Genomic DNA, 19,981 nt, shown 5'->3' with positions numbered 1-19,981 from the left:
ACAACAAGGTCCCGACGTTCATGGCACGGTCTCAAGATCACAGAGCTCTGGCGGCAGACGCCTTAGTTCAGGATTGGTCGCAGTTTCAACTCCCTTATGTGTTTCCTCCTCTGGCACTGTTGCCCAGAGTGTTACGCAAGATCAGGGCCGACTGCCGTCGCGCCATCCTCGTCGCTCCAGACTGGCCGAGGAGGTCGTGGTACCCGGATCTGTGGCATCTCACGGTCGGCCAACCGTGGGCACTCCCAGACCGACCAAACTTGCTCTCTCAAGGGCCGTTTTTCCATCTGAATTCTGCGGCCCTGAACCTGACTGTGTGGCCATTGAGTCCTGGATCCTAGCGTCTACAGGATTATCTCAAGAGGTCATTGCCACCATGAGACAGGCTAGGAAACCAACGTCCGCCAAGATCTACCACAGGACGTGGAAAATTTTCCTGTCGTGGTGCTCTGCTCAGGGCGTTTCTCCCTGGCCGTTTACCTTGCCCACTTTTCTGTCCTTTCTTCAATCCGGATTAGAAAAGGGTTTGTCACTAGGCTCCCTTAAGGGACAAGTCTCTGCGCTCTCTGTCTTTTCTTCAGCGCTCTATTGGGAGACCCAGACGATTGGGGTATAGCTACTGCCCTCCGGAGGCCACACAAAGCACTACACTAAAAAGTGCAAGGCCCCTCCCCTTCTGGCTATACCCCCCGTGGTATCACGGGTTCTCCAGTTTTCAAGCTTTGTGCGAAGGAGGTCAGACATCCACGCATAGCTCCACAGATTTTAGTCAGCAGTAGCTGCTGACTATTTCGGATGGAAGAAAAGAGGGCCCATATAGGGCCCCCAGCATGCTCCCTTCTCACCCGTGGATGGTGTTGTAAGGTTGAGGTACCTATTGCTGGTACGGAGGCTGGAGCCCACATGCTGCTTTCCTTCCACATCCCCCTGAGGGGCTCTGTGGAAGTGGGATCCTGCCGGCCTCAAAGCTCTGACGCCGGGCTCCATCCACAGACCCATTTGAACCTGCTGGATACGGAGCTGGAGTACCGTTCAGGGACATGGCCCTGCACCATTACAGGTACTCTGTGTCCCCGTACACACAGGCACAGCACACTCCAGACTTGCTGGGTGTGCTAGTGCGCCGGGGACAGTAAAGGGTTACAGTCACTGCAGCTTTGCTGAGTGACTTTGTGTTTTGGGAACTACCGCGCCGGACGCTCCGGGAGCGGCGGCGCGGCTGGGACTTGTAGTTCGCCGGGGACTGGGCGCCGACCGCGCTTTTACGGCGGCGGCGCTTATAACTCCAGTCCCCGGCTTCTGCGGCCTAGTGCCGCTTCGTTCCCGCCCCCTCCCTGTCACTCAGGGAAGGGGACAGACGCTGAGCAATCAGCAGCGCCGAGGGCTGGAGCCTTTTTACATGCTCCAGCCCTCTCACTGCACACTGTCGGACGCCGGATTCCCGCTCTGCCTTGGGGGCACGCCCACGGCCCGCCCCTCCTCACACGAGCTGGGGAAGAAGCCGGCAGCCATTACTGCACCGAGCTCGGACTTTCGGCACCAAGGCAGGACGGTGGCGATCATACACCCGCTTATAGGCGGGCGGTAAGAGGCAAGAAGCGTCTAGCAGCAGTGTATACATGTGTTGTTTTTAACTACATAGGTCGCTATATGCCCGCTTGGGGAGCGACACATCAGCAGCAGGAAAGCAGGTGTGCTAAGGCACAGGCTTTCTAGGCTGCTTGTTTTGCACGACTGAGGTGTTCATTTGTGTTTATGCTTATATGCTATACATTGCACTGTACAGTCGCTAGTCTTAGCTATATTCTCCTGGAATGGCTAGACTACAGCAGCAGAAAACCAAGGGTGCTGGGGCACAGGTTTTTTTCTATGCTGCTTGTATTGCATGGGCTGCAGTGTGCATTTGTACTTGTGCTTGTATGCTATACATTGCACTGTATGGTCACTCTTCTGGGCTATATTCCCCTAGATGACCAGTCTACAGCAGCAGAAGAGCAGAGGTGCCAGGGCACAGGCTTCTATGCTGCTGGTATTGCATGTGCTGCAGTGTTCATTTGTACTTGTGCTTGTATGCTATACATTGCACTGTAGGGTCACTCTTCTGGGCTATATTCCCCTAGATGACTAGTATACAGCAGCAGAAGAGCAGGGGTGCCAGGGCACAGGCTTCTATGCTGCTTGTATTGCTTGTACTGCAGTGGTCTTTTGTACTTTATGCCTGTATGCTATACATTGCAATGTACGGTCACCAATCTTGGCTATATACTTCTAGATAGCTAGTCGGCAGCGGCAAAAAAGCAACACAGATTTCAGTGCTGTTTTTACTACATGGGATGCTGTTCATGACACCGTCCCATTGTGTGCATGCTCCCCTGTAGCACGTCGTCTGCCGGGGTCTCTAGCACTTCGTCTGCCGGGGCTCTACTAGTTGTGGCCAAAGAAACCTCCTGTCAACCCTGTCCATGGACAGGGACGGAGTAGTCATAATATAGAGACTTGCACCCATGGGCAATCTACTTGACTAACGCCATACGGAATGATCCTATACCGTCCATCAATGGAAGGTTGGATCTTTCTCCCTCAGCTCCCCCAGTGGAGATAGGAGACGAACAGGAGAAGTTCCTTTTCAGTATCTCACGCAGATATTGAGTATTTTTCTGGCCACGCTGACTTCAGAGAAGCAGTCCAGGAACACCACGCTTACCAGATAAGCGTCTTCTCCAAACGTTTTTAGGATACACGTTATCCCTTTTTTCCCCTGACGTGGTCAGCGCTGGACCCAGGGTCCAAAGGTGGATTCTCCAATCTCCAGGCTTGCATATAGAGCCATAGTTGCACTGGAGATGGGGCTTCACTTAAAGATGCCATTCACAGACAGATGGACTCTGGTTGAAATCTGTCTAGGAGGCTATCGGCGTGTCGGTTGCTCCGGCATCCACAGCCGTATTGGCAACCTAACCTTTTCAGCTGTTCTTGCGCAGCTGACCTTGAGCAGGGACATCTGTACCGCAGAGGCGTCCGTAACCCCGCAATGTCTGCACTGCGACTTACCCTGTTAATACTGTCCTAAAAGTACAGTCGAGGTTTCGGTCCTTCCCAAGCTCCGGCAGGTCCCAATTGTCCTCGTGCAAAAGGGCTACAAAACCTCAGACGGGCTCAGATTCCGGCCGGGCTCAATCTCGCCCAAGGAAGGCAGTCGGAGGAACCGCTACCAAGGCGGTCTCCTCAGGACTCTCAGCTCTCTCTCTCTCTCTCCGCATCCGCGGTTGATGGCAGACTCCCCCGCCTTTGGCGACATTTAGCTGCCACAGGTCACAGACCGGTGGGTGACGGACATTGTGCTCACGTGCACAGGACAGTGTTCTGTTCTCGTCCTCCGACTCCATTCTTCAGAACGGCCCCACCTCTCCACCGAGCAGATGCCCTGCTGCAGGCGGTGGACGCTCTAAGAGCAGAAGGAGTGGTGATCCCTGTCCCCCCTCAGGAACGAGGGCGAGGGTTTGTACTCCAATCTCTTTGTGGCTCCAAAAATGGACGGTTCCTTCCGTCCTGTTCTGGTTCTGAAACTGCTCAACGAGCATGCGAACGCCAGGCGGTTCCGGATGGGCTCCCTCCGATCCGTCATTGCCTCAATGTCTCGAGGAGACTTCCTTGCCTCAACAGACATCAAAGATGCCTATCTCCACGTGCCAATTGCTACGGAGCACCAACGTTTTCTACGTTTTGTGATAGGAGACGAACATCTTCTGTTCGTAGCTCTGCCATTCAGTCTGGCGACAGCCCCACGGGTGTGCACCAAGGTCATGGCAGCAGTGGTAGCAGTCTTGCACTCTCACGGACACCCGGTGATCCCGTACTTGGACGATCTACTCGTCAAAGCACCCTCCCTCGAGGCATGCCAACGCAGCCTGAATGTTACGCTGGAGACTCTCCAGACTTTCGGGTGGATCATCAATTTGGCAAGGTCAAATCTGTCTCCGACTCAATCACTAACGTATCTCGGCATGGAGTTTCATACTCTATCAGCCATAGTGAAGCTTCCGCTGAACCAGCAGCGTTCACTGCGGACAGAGGTGCAGTCTCTCCTTCAAGGCCAGTCGCACCCCTTAAGGCGCCTCATGCACTTCCTAAGGAAGATGGTGGCAGCCATCGAGGCAGTTCTCTTTGCGCAGTTTCATCTGCGCCAACGGCAATGGGACATTCTCCGCCAATGGGATGGGCAGTCAACCTCCCTGGACGGGAAGTCTCCCTTTCCCTGACGGCCGAGGACTCTCTGCAATAGTGGCTTATTCCCACCTCATTGTCATAGCCCCCATCCTGGGCAGTGGTCACGACAGATACGAGTCTGTCAGGGTGGGGATCAGTTTGTCTCCGCCACATGGCTCAGGGGACGTGGACTCAGCAGGAGTCCACCCTTCAGTTCGATGTGCTGGAAATCGGGGCAGGGTATCTTACCCTATTAGCTTTCCAGAAGTGGCTAGAAAGGGAGCAGATCCGAATCCAGTCGGACATCTCCACAGCGGTGGCATACATCAACCACCAAGGAGGGACACGCAGTCAGCAGCCTTCCAGGAAGTCCGGCGAATCCTCATGTGGGTGGAGGACACAGCATCCACCATATCCGCAGTTCACATCCCGGGCGTAGAAAACTGGGAAGCAGACTTCCTCAGTCGCCAGGGCATGGACGCGGGGGAATGGTCCCTTCACCCGGACGTGTTTCAGGAAATCTGTTGCCGCTGGGGGGTGCCGGACGTCGACCTAATGGCGTCTCGGCACACCAACAAGGTCCCGGCATTTATGGCACGATCGCGCGATCACAGAGCTCTGGCGGCAGACGCCTTAGTGCAAGATTGGTCGCAGTTCCGGCTCACATATGTGTTTCCACCTCTGGCACTCTTGCCCAGAGTACTGCGCAAAAATCAGATCCGATTGCAGCCGCGTCATACTCGTCGCACCAGACTGGCCGAGGAGATCGTGGTACCCGGATCTGTGGCATCTCACGGTCGGCCGACCGGGGTCACTACCAGACCGACCAGACTTACTGTCTCAAGGGCCGTTTTCTCCATCGGAATTCTGCGGCCCTGAACCTGACTGTGTGGCTTTTGTGTCCTGGATCCTAGCGTCTTCAGGATTATCCCAAGGGGTCGTTGCCACCATGAGACAGGCTAGGAAGCCCACGTCTGCTAAGATCTACCACAGAACGTGGAAGATTTTCTTAATCTGGTGCTCTACTCAGGGAGTGTCTCCCTGGCCATTTGCATTGCCTATCTTTCTTTCCTTCCTACAATAGGAGTTAGAAAAGGGCTTGTCGCTAGACTCCCTCAAAGGGCAAGTCTCAGCACTATCCGTGTTTTTTTTTTTTTTTTCAGAAGCGTCTAGCACGTCTTTCTAAGGTGCGCACGTTCCCGCAGGGGGTTTGTCATATCGTACCCCCGTACAAGCGGCCGTTGGATCCATGGGATCTGAACAGGGTTCTAGTTGCTCTCCAGAAGCCGCCTTTCGAGCCTCTGAAGGAAGTTTCCTTTTCTCGCCTGTCACAGAAGGTGGCGTTTCTCGTTGCGATCACATCGCTTCGGCGAGTGTCTGAGCTGGCAGCTCTGTCATCCAAGGCTCCCTTCCTGGTGTTTCACCAGGACAAGGTAGTGCTGCGCATCATTCCGGAGTTTCTCCCTAAGGTCGTATCCTCGTTTCATCTTAATCAGGATATCTCCTTACCGTCCTTTTGCACTCATCCGGTTCACCGGTATGAGAATGATTTACGTTTGCTAGATCTGGTGAGAGCACTCAGAATCTACATTTCCCGCACGGCGCCCGTACGCCGTTCCGATGCCCTTGTCGCTGGTACGCGCAAGAGGTTGCAGGCTTCTAAAGCCACCCTGGCTCGATGGATCAAAGAACCAATTCTGGAAGCCTACCGTTCTGCAGGGCTTCCGGTTCTTTCAGGGCTGAAAGCCCATTCAACCAGAGCCGTGAGTGTGTCCTGGGCGCTACGACACCAGGCTTCGGCTCAACAGGTGTGCCAGGCAGCTACCTGGTCGAGTCTGCACACTTTCACCAAACATTATCAGGTGCATACCTATGCTTCGGCGGATGCCAGCTTAGGTGGAAGAGTCCTGCAGGCGGCAGTGACATCCCCGTAGGGGAGGGCTGTTTTGCAGCTCTAACATGAGGTATCTCTTTACCCACCCAGGGACAGCTTTTGGACGTCCCAATCGTCTGGGTCTCCCAATAGAGCGCTGAAGAAGGGAATTTTGTTACTTACCGTAAATTCCTTTTCTTCTAGCTCTTATTGGGAGACCCAGCACCCGCCCTGTTGTCCTTCGGGATTTCTTGGTTGTTTACGGGTACACATGTTGTTCATGTTGAACGGTTTTTCAGTTCTCCGACGTTATTCGGAGTTAATTTGTTTAAACCAGTTATTGGCTTCCTCCTTCTTGCTTTGGCACTAAAACTGGAGAACCCGTGATACCACGGGGGGGTATAGCCAGAAGGGGAGGGGCCTTGCACTTTTTAGTGTAGTGCTTTGTGTGGCCTCCGGAGGGCAGTAGCTATACCCCAATCGTCTGGGTCTCCCAATAAGAGCTAGAAGAAAAGGAATTTACGGTAAGTAACAAAATTCCCTTCTTATCAGAAGCGCCTAGCCAGACTTCCACAGGTACGCACGTTCCTGCAGGGGGTTTGTCACATCGTACCTCCTTACAGGCGTCCGTTAGAACCCTGGGATCTGAACAGGGTGCTGATGGCTCTTCAGAAACCACCGTTCGAGCCAATGAGGGATATCTCTCTCTCGCGCCTTTCACAGAAGGTGGTCTTCCTAGTGGCAGTCACATCACTTCGGAGAGTGTCTGAGCTAGCAGCGCTGTCATGCAGAGCCCCCTTCCTGGTGTGTCACCAGGACAAGGTGGTTCTGCGTCCGGTTCCGGAATTTCTCCCTAAGGTGGTATCCCCCTTTCATCTCAATCAGGATATCTCCTTACCCTCTTTTTGTCCTCATCCAGTTCACCAATGTGAAAAGGATTTGCACTTGTTAGATCTGGTGAGAGCACTCAGATTCTACATTTCTCGTACGGCGCCCCTGCGCCGCTCGGATGCACTCTTTGTCCTTGTCGCTGGCCAGCGTAAAGGGACACAAGCTTCCAAATCAACCCTGGCTCGGTGGATCAAGGAACCAATTCTCGAGGCTTATCGTTCCTCCGGGCTTCCGGTTCCCTCAGGGCTGAAGGCCCATTCTACCAGGGCCGTGGGAGCGTCCTGGGCTTTGCGGCACCAGGCTACGGCTCAGCAGGTGTGTCAGGCGGCTACCTGGTCGAGCCTGCACACTTTCACGAAACACTATCAGGTGCATACCTATGCTTCGGCAGATGCCAGCCTAGGTAGGCGACTCCTTCAGGCGGCGGTTGCCCACCTGTAGGATGGAGCCGGTTGCGGCTCTATTATGAGGTATTATTTACCCACCCAGGGACTGCTTTTGGACGTCCCAATTGTCTGGGTCTCCCAATGGAGCGACAAAGAAGAAGGGAATTTTGTTTACTTACCGTAAATTCCTTTTCTTCTAGCTCCAATTGGGAGACCCAGCACCCGCCCCTGTTTTTTGTGTACACATGTTGTTCATGTTGAATGGTTTCAGTTCTCCGATATTCCTTCGGATTGAATTTACTTTAAACCAATTAATTTTTTCCTCCTTCTTGCTTTTGCACCAAAACTGAGGAGCCCGTGTGCACAGGGGGTGTATAGGCAGAAGGGGAGGGGCTTTACACTTTTAGTGTAATACTTTGTGTGGCCTCCGGAGGCATAGCTATACACCCAATTGTCTGGGTCTCCCAATTGGAGCTAGAAGAAAAGGAATTTACGGTAAGTAAACAAAATTCCCTTCTTTTCATACAATTTTTCTGTTTTTTTCAAAACCAAGGACAGCCTTTGTTAAAGGGAACCTGTCAGGTGCAATATGCAGCCAGGACCACGAGCAGTTCTGGGTGTATATTGCTAATCCCTGCCTAACTGTCCCTGTATACACTAGCAAGAGATCTATAGATAAAGTATTTCTAAAGATCTTTTATCTTATGCTAATGAGCACGGGGACTAGTCCCAAGGGCGTTATATCCCCCGACTAGCCGCCCTCTTAGCATGTTGGCACACCCAAAACGGTGACGCGCGTACCTGAGTTCCTGAGTGACCGCGTTTCTGAATGCCGGGCACTTCCAGTCATGTGCAGTATGAAGTCGGGTGAACGCGTTCCAGCTTCAGAGAGGACTAGTGCGCATGACTGCAAGTGCTGGGCATTCAGAAGCATGAACACAGGTACGCGCGTCACCTCTGGGGATGCTAAATTGAATACATGTTAGTACGTCCCTGTGGGCGTGCTAACATGCTAAGAGGGTGGACTAGTCAGGAGATATAACACCCTTGGGACTAGTCCCCACGCTCATTAGCAGAAGATAAAAGATCTTTAGAAATACGTTTTCTAAAGATCTCTTTATGGTACTAGATACAGATGGTTAGGCAGGGATTAGCAATATGCACCCAGATCTGCTTGTGGTCCTGGGTGCATATTGCACCTGACAGGTTCCCTTTAAAGCACTTCTCTGATCAAGACTGCTCCTTCTTAACTCCTTTTCGCTCCATTACCTACTGGGACATCATGGGTTTGGCTGTGGGGAGTTGGATCAGGACAGGTGCTGGCTGTGTTGTACAGCCAGCACGTGACTTTAACCACAGTGATCAGAGCTTCTACTGACTGCAGAATCTAATATATAAAGCTGTGTATGTGTATCCGCTAAAGGAATCCACACCGTCGCATTTACAATCATGAAATTTTGCACAGACGCCTGGTGTGACTCAGGGAATGTCATAGACTATGATTTGACCAGAAAATTTAACCCCGTGCTTTAGTTACTTTCCAAAAAACCTGCCTCCATTAAAGTCAATGGAGCTGTGAGCTACAGGTCATTAATAGCAACTGTGATTGGTTGCTATAGGAACAAAGGACATTCATAGTATAATAAGCTTATGTGTGAGGTAATAACATGTCGGTGGAGAGACAGACAGACAAAGAGATAGACACAGACAGAGTAAGAGACAGACCTGGGAAAGAGACAGGCAGACAGACAGACCTGGGAAAGAGACAGGCAGACAGACAGACCTGGGAAAGAGACAGGCAGACAGACAGACCTGGGAAAGAGACACAGACAGACCTGGGAAAGAGACACAGACAGACAGACCTGGGAAAGAGACACAGACAGACAGACCTGGGAAAGAGACACAGACAGACAGACCTGGGAAAGAGACACAGACAGACAGACCTGGGAAAGAGACACAGACAGACCTGGGAAAGAGACACAGACAGACAGACCTGGGAAAGAGACAGACAGACAGACAGACCTAGGAAAGAGACAGACAGACAGACCTGGGAAAGAGACAGACAGACCTGGGAAAGAGACAGACAGACCTGGGAAAGAGACAGACAGACCTGGGAAAGAGACAGACAGACCTGGGAAAGAGACAGACAGACCTGGGAAAGAGACACAGACCTGGGAAAGAGACAGACAGACCGACCTGGGAAAGAGACAGACAGACCGACCTGGGAAAGAGACAGACAGACCGACCTGGGAAAGAGACAGACAGACCGACCTGGGAAAGAGACAGACAGACCGACCTGGGAAAGAGACAGACAGACCGACCTGGGAAAGAGACAGACAGACCGACCTGGGAAAGAGACAGACAGACCGACCTGGGAAAGAGACAGACAGACCGACCTGGGAAAGAGACAGACAGACCGACCTGGGAAAGAGACAGACAGACCGACCTGGGAAAGAGACAGACAGACCGACCTGGGAAAGAGACAGACAGACCGACCTGGGAAAGAGACAGACAGACCGACCTGGGAAAGAGACAGACAGACCGACCTGGGAAAGAGACAGACAGACCGACCTGGGAAAGAGACAGACAGACCGACCTGGGAAAGAGACAGACAGACCGACCTGGGAAAGAGACAGACAGACCGACCTGGGAAAGAGACAGACAGACCGACCTGGGAAAGAGACAGACAGACCGACCTGGGAAAGAGACAGACAGACCGACCTGGGAAAGAGACAGACAGACCGACCTGGGAAAGAGACAGACAGACCGACCTGGGAAAGAGACAGACAGACCGACCTGGGAAAGAGACAGACAGACCGACCTGGGAAAGAGACAGACAGACCGACCTGGGAAAGAGACAGACAGACCGACCTGGGAAAGAGACAGACAGACCGACCTGGGAAAGAGACAGACAGACCGACCTGGGAAAGAGACAGACAGACAGACCTGGGAAAGAGACAGACAGGGACTGTTACTATCCTGGGCAACACCGGGTACTACAGCTAGTTATAAAATAATCCCGCATATGTGCTTGAAAGGCAATGGATGTAACAGAATTTTTTGATACTCTCCTAAAGATCCCCCATGGACTTTCTTGCTTCATCTTTAGGCGAGGGACAGCCTGACTAGTGGCCGCATCTTGCATGTCCTTACAACCAGAATAGGATGCTTTTGCTATCTCTTCTTTTATTTTTTTACATTTTCTTTTTTTTTCCCCTTCAGGAGAATCAATCTGATTCCTGTAAAGACAAATTCACCAAGTGTAGAGCAGACCCCTCCAGAGTCCCCCCAACCCAGTCGACTGGCGCCCAGTAGCAATGGTGAGTAATACCGCCTGATGGATTAATGCACGTACGTACGTTCTAGAGGTGGATGGGCTCACAAAGAAATCTGTTGCTGGGTCCCTCGCCGTTCCAGCTGCATTGCACAGCAGCTCTCACACACAGATCCGGTACCAGTATTACTCCAACCGAGTGATACTGCCTCTAGTCACCAGGGGGAGCCAACCACTGTATAACACAGGGGACCTGACAGTGACACAGATTTGTATGTGAGAGCCCATTCACCTGACAACTTTAATTGTTTGGGGTCTGGTAAGTACAATTCTTTTAGGGGGTGTCTGCTTTCTTTTGGGGGTATACTTAGCAGTACATAGAGAACAATACATGTAAGCAGGTAATTTTAAGCCATTATAAATATGGTCTGCACCCTCCACTATAGGATGGGTTCTGCACCATGAAAATAGCAGATCAGATAAGAATGATTATATTTGAATAAATGTTGATTTATTCTTTGTTTTACTAAATAATAAATGTGGATTGTTGTTCATGGGAAAATATAAGACATCCCCTGAAAATAAACCCTAGCTCATCTTTCACAGCAAAAAAAAAAAAAAAAAAAAAATATATATATATATATATATATATATATATATATATATATCTCAAATATCCTGTCTTCTTGTGTATTGGCCTCTGCATACGCGCTCCTGCACACTAATGCTATAGTAGTGCTGGTCCTGTCCTATGCGATCTGCATTGGAATATACATTTTTTTATTTTTTTTTTATTTATTTTTTTTTATATAAGTGCATTAAATAGTTGCAGTACGATTACACTATAGGTCTCCTCTAACAAAAGTGTTGGACTCTGCGGTTATAGTAGGTAAACTCTTGTTCAATTTTTATTTTATATGGCTTATGGTATGATCAGTGAGGGGTCCGGGTTGTAAGACCCCACTGATGACTCAGAAGACTTCTTATAAATGCACAGACTGCAGAGTACGAGTGCAATGGGAAATCTTGGGCTTTTTACTGAATCTGTACTCCATTGTGCGTTCCTCTTCTAAAACAAATTTGAGCACTCTGTAGTGGTCTTCTGATGTGGACCCTTAAAGTGAACCTGTCAGATGCAGCGTGCACCCAGAACCACGAGCAGTTCTGGGTGTATATTGCTAATCCCTGCCTAACCGTCCCTGTATACACTAGCATAAATAGATCTTTAGAAAAAGTATTTCTAAAGATCGTTTCTTATTCGGCCTGGGTCAGCTCATAGAGTCCCACGGCTTTCAGTATCATCTCTACGCTGATACGCAGATCTACCTCTCTGGACCTGACATCATCTCCTTACTAACCAGAATCCCACACTGTCTGTCTGCTATTTCATCCTTTTTCTCTGCTCGATTCCTAAAACTGAACATGGACAAAACAGAATTCATTGTCTTTCCTCCCCATCACTCAACCCCCCCCCCCTGACATATCCACCAATGTCAATGGCTGCCCACTTTCCCCAGTGCCACGTGCTCGCTGCCTGGAAGTATCTCTAGACTCTAATCTCGCTTTCAAGCCACACATCTAAGCCCTCTTCACCTCCTGCCGCTTCCAACTCAAAAATATTTCCTGGATTCGTTCATTCCTTTCCCAAGAAGCTGCAAAAACCCTAGTACATGCCCTTATTATCTCCCGCCTGGATTATTACAACCTCCTGCTCTGTGGCCTCCCTTCTAACAGTCTCGCACCCTTACAATCCATTCTAAACTATGCTGCCCGACTAATCCACCTGGCCCCCCCGCTACTCCCCGACCTCTCCTCTCAGCCAATCCCTTCACTGGCTTCCCATTGCCCAACGTCTCCAGTTCAAAACCCTAACCATGACCTACAAAGCCATCCACAACCTGTCTCCTCCATACATCTGTGACCTAGTCTCCCGGTACCTACCTGCACGCAACCTCAGATCCTCACAAGATCTCCTTCCCTACTCCTCTCTTATCTCCTCTTCCCACCCAAGATCTTCGCAATTCCTCTTCGCATCCAAGATTTCTTCCGTGCCTCCCCAATACTCTGGAATGCCACAACATATCAGACTCTCGCCTACCTTGACAAGCTTCAAAAGGAACCTGAAGACCCACCTCTTCCGACAAGCCTACAAGCTGCCGTAACCCTCAGTCTGATACAGCGCCGCACAATCAGCTCTACCCTCACCTACTGTATCCTCACCTATCCCTTGTAGACTGTGAGCCCTCGCGGGCAGGGTCCTCTATCCTCATGTACCTGTCTGTGCCTTATATTGTTTATGATTATTGTACTTGTCCCTATTATGTACACCCCTTTCACATGTAAAGCGCCATGGAATTGATGGCGCTATAATAATTAGTAATATAATATGCTAATGAGGACAGGGACTAGTCACAAGGCTGTTTCTTTCCTTGGCTAGTCAGCCCCTATGGGCATTCTAACATGCTAATGAATACGCAGCGATGCCGCACATACCTCACTCTTCATGGCAGCCGGCGGAGGATGGATGTGCAGTGTGCATGATCCGGAGTACTCGGGACTTAGGATGATGCGCACTAAGCTGATGCCGGGTGTAAGCTTCCCGGCTTCATTGAGATACACTGCGCATCCATCCTCCGCCGGCCGCCATGAAGAGTGAGGTATGTGTGGCATCGCTGCGTATTCATTAGCATGTTAGTAAACCCACAGGGGCGTTCTATGTGCCCACAGGACTCTGTACCCGTGGATTTTGCCACGGAAAATCTGTGGATTTATCTGGATTTTCTAGATAAATCCGTAGGTATTAGCAAGTACAGACTCTTCCCATGTTATCCTATGGGACTTGGGGAGTGCTGTGTCCATGCTACGGTATGTGCAGCTGCAGAATATGCTGCGGACGTCCCGCAGCCACACATCTGCATGTCAATTATTACTGCTGATGCCCCGCCTCACCACTATGGAAATAGAGACCGGGACTTCCGCAGGTCGCACGAATGTCCGCAGCTTTTCCGCAGATATTTTGCTGGAATTCCACAGCAATGGATAGCTGCGGATTCCGGGGAGCTGCTACGGGAAACCTGTGGACGTACCTGCTACGGGAAACCTGTGGACGTACCTGCGGATATATCCGTGGGTACATAGTCCCGTGGGCACATAGCCTAAGGGGGCCAACCAACCAAGGAAACTAACGCCCTTGCGACTAGTCCTTGGCCTCATTAGCATATAAGAAACTAACTTTAGAAATACATTTTCTATAGATCTCTTTATCTATGCTAGTGTATAAAGGGACGGTTAGGCAGGGATTAGCAATATGCACCCGGAACTGCTCCTGGTTCTGGCTGCATATTGCACCTGACAGATTCCCTTTAAAAGGAGCCTGTCACCAGATTTTTCCCTAAACTAAAAGTCTCCCCTTCTGCAGCTCCTGGGCTGCATTCTATGAAGGTGCACCTTGGCCCTGACTCCCCTTCCAGACCCCAAAAATAACTTTATAAAACTTGACCCTTAGGTATGCTAATTACCTGTGTTGGCCAAATGGGCAGGCTCATTTTCTGCTCCTTTCCCCCCTCTCCTGCCGCTGATCGCCGCCCTCCTTTCTTGATTGACGGGATGACGCCCTCTGTCATCCTCTTCGTCGCATTTTCAAATTTCGCGCCTATGCAGTTAGGTCTGCTCGCGCAGTTTGCTCTGCCATATTGCGGTCAGAGCAGAAAACACAGCTGCCCTCGTGTGCGCCGGTGAGCTAAATGCGCAGGCGCGAGATTATGGGTGGGTACGAGCATGATGCTGGTGAGGTCTGCGCTGTGCATGATAGTGTAATCGTACAATAGTTTTTGGGATATTTTATTCACAGTGTTCACTATATGGTAAAACTGATGTATCTCTATGTCATGCCTGAGGTCGGTGTGAGTTCATAGACACCAAACATGAATAGGTTTACTTGTATTTAAGGGGTTAAAAAAAAATTCACAAGCTTGTCCAAAAAAAGTGGCGCACGTTTTGCGTCATTTTCCAAAACCCATAGCGTTCTCATTTTTCGGGATCTATGGCTCAGTGACTGCTTATTTTTTGCGTCTCGAGCTGATGTTTTTAACGGTACCATTTTTGCGCAGATGCTACGTTTTGATCGCCTGTTATTGCATTTTGCGCAAAATTTGCGGCGACTAAAAAAAGTAACTTTGGCGTTTGGAATTTATTTGCCGCTACGCCGTTTACTGATCAGATTCATTGATTTTATATTTTGATAGATCGGGCATTTCTAAACGCGGCGATACCAAATATGTGTATATTTTTTATTTTTTTAACCCTTTAATTTTCAATGGGGTGAAAGTGGGGTGATATGAACTTTTTAGGGGTTTTTTTTTTATTTTTTTTTTTAAATTTTTTAAAACTTTTTTTAACTTTTTTTTTTAGTATTTTGCTAGTCCCCCTAGGGGGCTATAGCGATCAGCAATCCGATCGCTCTGCACTATCTGCTGATCACAGCTACAGAGCTGAGAACTGCAGATTTGGTGCTTTACTTTCAATGCCGGCTGTATTCCGGCATTGAGAGGAAGTGAGTCATGTTAGCTACAGGCGTCATCAAATGACCCTGTGCTACCATGGCAACCACCGAAAGTCACGTGATCATGTCACGTGACTTCCGATGGGGGCGGGGTAAGTCACTGTCATGGCGGCGCGCATACACATCTCGCTGCCAGATTTTGGCAGCGAGATGTAAGGGGTTAATGGCCGCAGGTGGAAGCGATTCCACCCGCGACTAGCAGGCACACATGTCAGCTGTTGAAAACAGCTGATATGTGCGCGGATCGCCGCGGCCTGCCCACGGCAGGGGGCGGGGATTAACTGCACACGATCCATGACGTACCCAGTACGTCATGGGTCGTTAAGGGGTTAATAATCTGCTCTGATTTAAAGATCCCACAACATTAAGAATAAAACAAATATTTTACGCTTTTAAGGCAGCGTGGTCTCTCCTGCTTATTGGATTCCATCGGATGAATTTTTTTTTTTTTCTTGATCATTTAACAATTGATCCCCTCATTTTGGTTCGTTTCACATGTAAAACACATTTGCCTTTCAGAAAACTCACCGGTTCAAGACCCCAGTTGTAAACCCCCCGAGTCAAAGCGTCTAAAAATTGAGTCCATGTGCAACATCACAAAAAGCGAGGAACGTCCCTGCACCAGCGCGGATGCGACAAAGTAAGAAAGTCCACGTGGCATTGTGACCGTCTTGTGTGCGTGCCGCCCCGAGACCAGAGCATCCGGCTGCTACACATCGCCTTCACACGCAATGGCCGATCATCTAAAACTGTCCCCTAAAGACAAGATTTCGGGTCATACAGACAAGTTTGCCAAGACTGATTTTTGCTACAAGTTGCTTAACCCTTCCTTATCATGATTCTTCACATTCTCTTCACTGGTACATGGTACGTTTCTCCACAGTGCAGATCGGAGAACGATGGATCTCCTGAAGAAAATGTACAATAAAATACAGAGAGGAAGCCACCTCTCCCTCACTAATCTCAGGAAGGTCAATAGAGATGTACACCGACCCGACATCACATTTATCGCTCTTTTGTATGAGAAATATAATGTTACACAAAATTAAAGGGATATTCCATCTTCACTCACTTCCACATTCCATATTCCATATTCCAATTCCATAATTCATTATAGCAGGTATCGCTCACCTCTCCTGCTATAATGAATAGGACTGGTGCACAATACCAGCATTGGAACCCCACCATTTGTTACAAAGGGGTCCCCATGGCCTAATTTTGATTGCCGCTGCAGTCAGGCATGCACCCGGCCACTACAAGGTTTAAACTGCTATCATACATGCTTAATTACTGCTCCAATGTTCTGCAATGATGAGTCACAGTGATTTGGATCCACACCAATGTATTAGTGGATACATGATAACATTACTTAACCATAAGTTTATCATTTAAAAGGATATTTATCTTTAGTCACCGCTATATGGTTATTGAGTTCAATATATGAATAGTGGTGATTGCAGAAATCTATATAACTATATACATAGGAGATTTGAAGCTCCAGATCGGTAAAGGAAAACTGTAATATAAAGATATGAGATTAATCTACTATTAGAACGTGGGCTCTTGCTTTACATCTGGGGCTTGCAGATCTGTGCACATTTCATTGATTGGATCCTTTAAAGGGAATCTATCAGGTGATTTTGTAGTAGGATACTAATGTGATCTTTAAATAGGGCTTAAAGAGACCTTTCAGGATCAGCAAGTTTTATTGTGCTACCTTATCCTGTTATCTTGCTGTTTTATTGTTGTACCTTATCCTGTTATCTTGCTGCTTTATTGTTCTGCCTTATCCTGTTATCTTGCTCTTTTATTGTTCTACCTTATCCTGTTATCATGCTGTAGAATTCAATGTCTTACAGGCTAGTCAAGTGTATGTAAATATAAGTTGCATACTCACTGCTCGCCCATTCAAGTCCCAATGCATTCACTATCACTGCTGAGACCTGGGAGGGAGTATGGGTGGGGACAGCAGTGCGAATTCAGTTCAGATTTAGGATCACTGATGCTAGCACTGAGAGATGGGCAGGATCAGCAGTGAATGTGCAGTTTGTATTTACATATACTTGACTAGCTACTACTCAAACTGAATGATAGGAGCTTACAACAAGATATCAGGATAAGGTAGAGCAATAAAAGTTACTGATTCTGAAAGGTCTCCCTAAGCCCTGTTTAAAAATAACAGTATTGTACTGCAAAATCACCTGACAGATTCCTTTTTAAAGGGTTTATTCCCAAATTACCAAGTCATCGCCTATCCACTTGAACCTCCAGCGATTCCCAAGAGCTGAGGCTCTGAAAACCTTCCATCCTTGATTGCCTTTGCAACATATAGAAATAGATTGTCATATTTGTTTCTGATTCTGTGAATATATCCTGTCACTTTATAATATGGATCGCAGTCACACGACCTCGTACATTTCCAAAAACAGCTGTGAATTACCCTTAATAACCAAAGTCTGTGTACTGTTAACAAAAAAAGAAACTGGGTTGCGATTGGTTTTGTCCCAAGATTTTTGACCCAATTGTTGTGTTTTTGTGTTTGCACATTTTCTGTCCAGATTTGCAGAATATTAAATCCCACAGACACATTAGATACCTGTCGGACCAACGACCACTATACGATTAAACAGTCGGCTAGACCGGACGCTCCCTGGTTCTCGGCGCCGCTGTAAGACTCTTCCGGCAGCAGTTTTATTTCCCAGAGAACAAAGGAGCAGACATTAAACCTCTCTCATTGCAGCTGCGCTGTGTGAACGCGGCCTCACAAGGCTATCCAGCAATAACTGATCGCTTCTTGTACGTTGGAACCTCCTGTCCTGATAGCAGGCTGACTGCTAGTATTTTATATAATTATATTATATTTCTGTTCATTGTAACTTTCTCTTCAATGTTGTGTACATTTTTCTATTCCACAATGTTATGTATTTTTGTGATTTCAAGATTTTGCTACTTTGAATTCTAAAGAAAATTAAAAATGTAATCAAGTGTTTCCTTACTGCGGAAGCCTCAGTCTATTAATATAATCCGGGGAGAAAGGTAGTTCAACACCACACAGAGATATCCACTATATACTACACCATACAGGAGACATCCTCTATACATTACACCATACAGGAGACATCCTCTATATACTACACCATACAGGAGACCTCCTCTATATACTACACCATACAGGAGACATCCTCTATATACATTACACCATACAGGACACCTCTTCTATATACTACACCACATAGAACAACTCCTCTATATACTACACCATACAGGACACATCTTCTATATACTACACCACATAGAACAACTCCTCTATATACTACACCATACAGGACACATCCTCTATACATTACACGATACAGGAGACCTCCTCTATATACTACACCATACAGGAGACATCCTCTATATACTACACCATACAGGAGACATCCTCTATATACTACACCATACAGGAGACATCCTCTATATACTACACCATACAGGAGACATCCTCTATATACTACACCATACAGGAGACATCCTCTATATATTACACCATACAGGAGACATCCTCTATATACTACACCATACAGGAGACATCCTCTATATACTACACCATACAGGAGACATCCTCTATATACTACACCATACAGGAGACATCCTCTATATACTACACCATACAGGAGACATCCTCTATATACTACACCATACAGGAGACATCCTCTATATACTACACCATACAGGACACATCCCCTATATACTATACCATACAGGACACATCCCCTATACATTACACCATACAGGACACATCCCCTATACATTACACCATACAGGACCCATCCTCTATACATTACACCATACAGGACACATCCCCTATACATTACACCATACAGGACCCATCCTCTATACATTACACCATACAGGACACATCCCCTATACATTACACCATACAGGACACATCCCCTATACATTACACCATACAGGACACATCCCCTATACATTACACCATACAGGACACATCCCCTATACATTACACCATACAGGAGACATCCTCTATATACTACACCATACAGGAGACATCCTCTATATACTACACCATACAGGAGACATCCTCTATATACTACATCATAGAGGAGACATCCTCTATATACTACACCATACAGGAGACATCCTCTATATACTACACCATAGAGGAGACATCCTCTATATACTACACCATAGAGGACACATCCTCTATATACTACACCATACAGGAGACATCCTCTATATACTACACCATACAGGACACATCCCCTATACATTACACCATACAGGACACATCCTCTATACATTACACCATACAGGAGACATCCTCTATACATTACACCATACTGGACACTTCCCCTATACATTACACCACACAGGAGACATCCTCTATATACATTACACCATACAGGACACCTCTTCTATATACTACACCACATAGAACAACTCCCCTATATACTACACCATACAGGACACATCCTCTATACATTACACGATACAGGAGACATCCTCTATATACTACACCATACAGGAGACATCCTCTATATACTACACCATACAGGAGACATCCTCTATATAATAATAATAATCTTTATTTCTATAGCGCCAACATATTCCGTAGCGCTTTACAATTCAGGAGGATCATATACAAACAAGTAACAGTTATAGAAATACAATATTTAGAGGGAAAAAAAATACAACCCTGCTCGTGAGAGCTTACAATCTACAATGAGATGGGGGAGAGGCGAGGTTCAAGTGCTTATTTACAATAACATATACTACACCATAGAGGA

At 48.1% G+C, this 19,981-nt stretch overlaps 1 protein-coding gene across 1 annotated transcript in view; it reads left to right on the top strand.

The window, feature by feature from the left end:
- The window catches only part of CHAF1B (chromatin assembly factor 1 subunit B), a 228,460-nt gene extending 210,288 nt beyond the window's left edge, over positions 1–18,172 (top strand). The window contains exons 13-14 of the mRNA XM_075332921.1: positions 10,579–10,676; positions 15,711–18,172. Coding sequence (XP_075189036.1) covers positions 10,579–10,676; positions 15,711–15,835 — 223 coding nt within the window. The 3' untranslated portion in view covers positions 15,836–18,172. The remainder of the gene's footprint in view (positions 1–10,578; positions 10,677–15,710) is intronic.
- The last annotated feature ends 1,809 nt before the right edge of the window (positions 18,173–19,981 follow it).

Source organism: Anomaloglossus baeobatrachus, chromosome 2, assembly GCF_048569485.1.
Source record: "Anomaloglossus baeobatrachus isolate aAnoBae1 chromosome 2, aAnoBae1.hap1, whole genome shotgun sequence".
In the NCBI taxonomy this organism is placed as follows: Eukaryota; Metazoa; Chordata; class Amphibia; order Anura; family Aromobatidae; genus Anomaloglossus; species Anomaloglossus baeobatrachus.
Note: the sequence above shows the minus strand (reverse complement) of the source record. Positions and strands in the feature narration are given on the sequence as shown.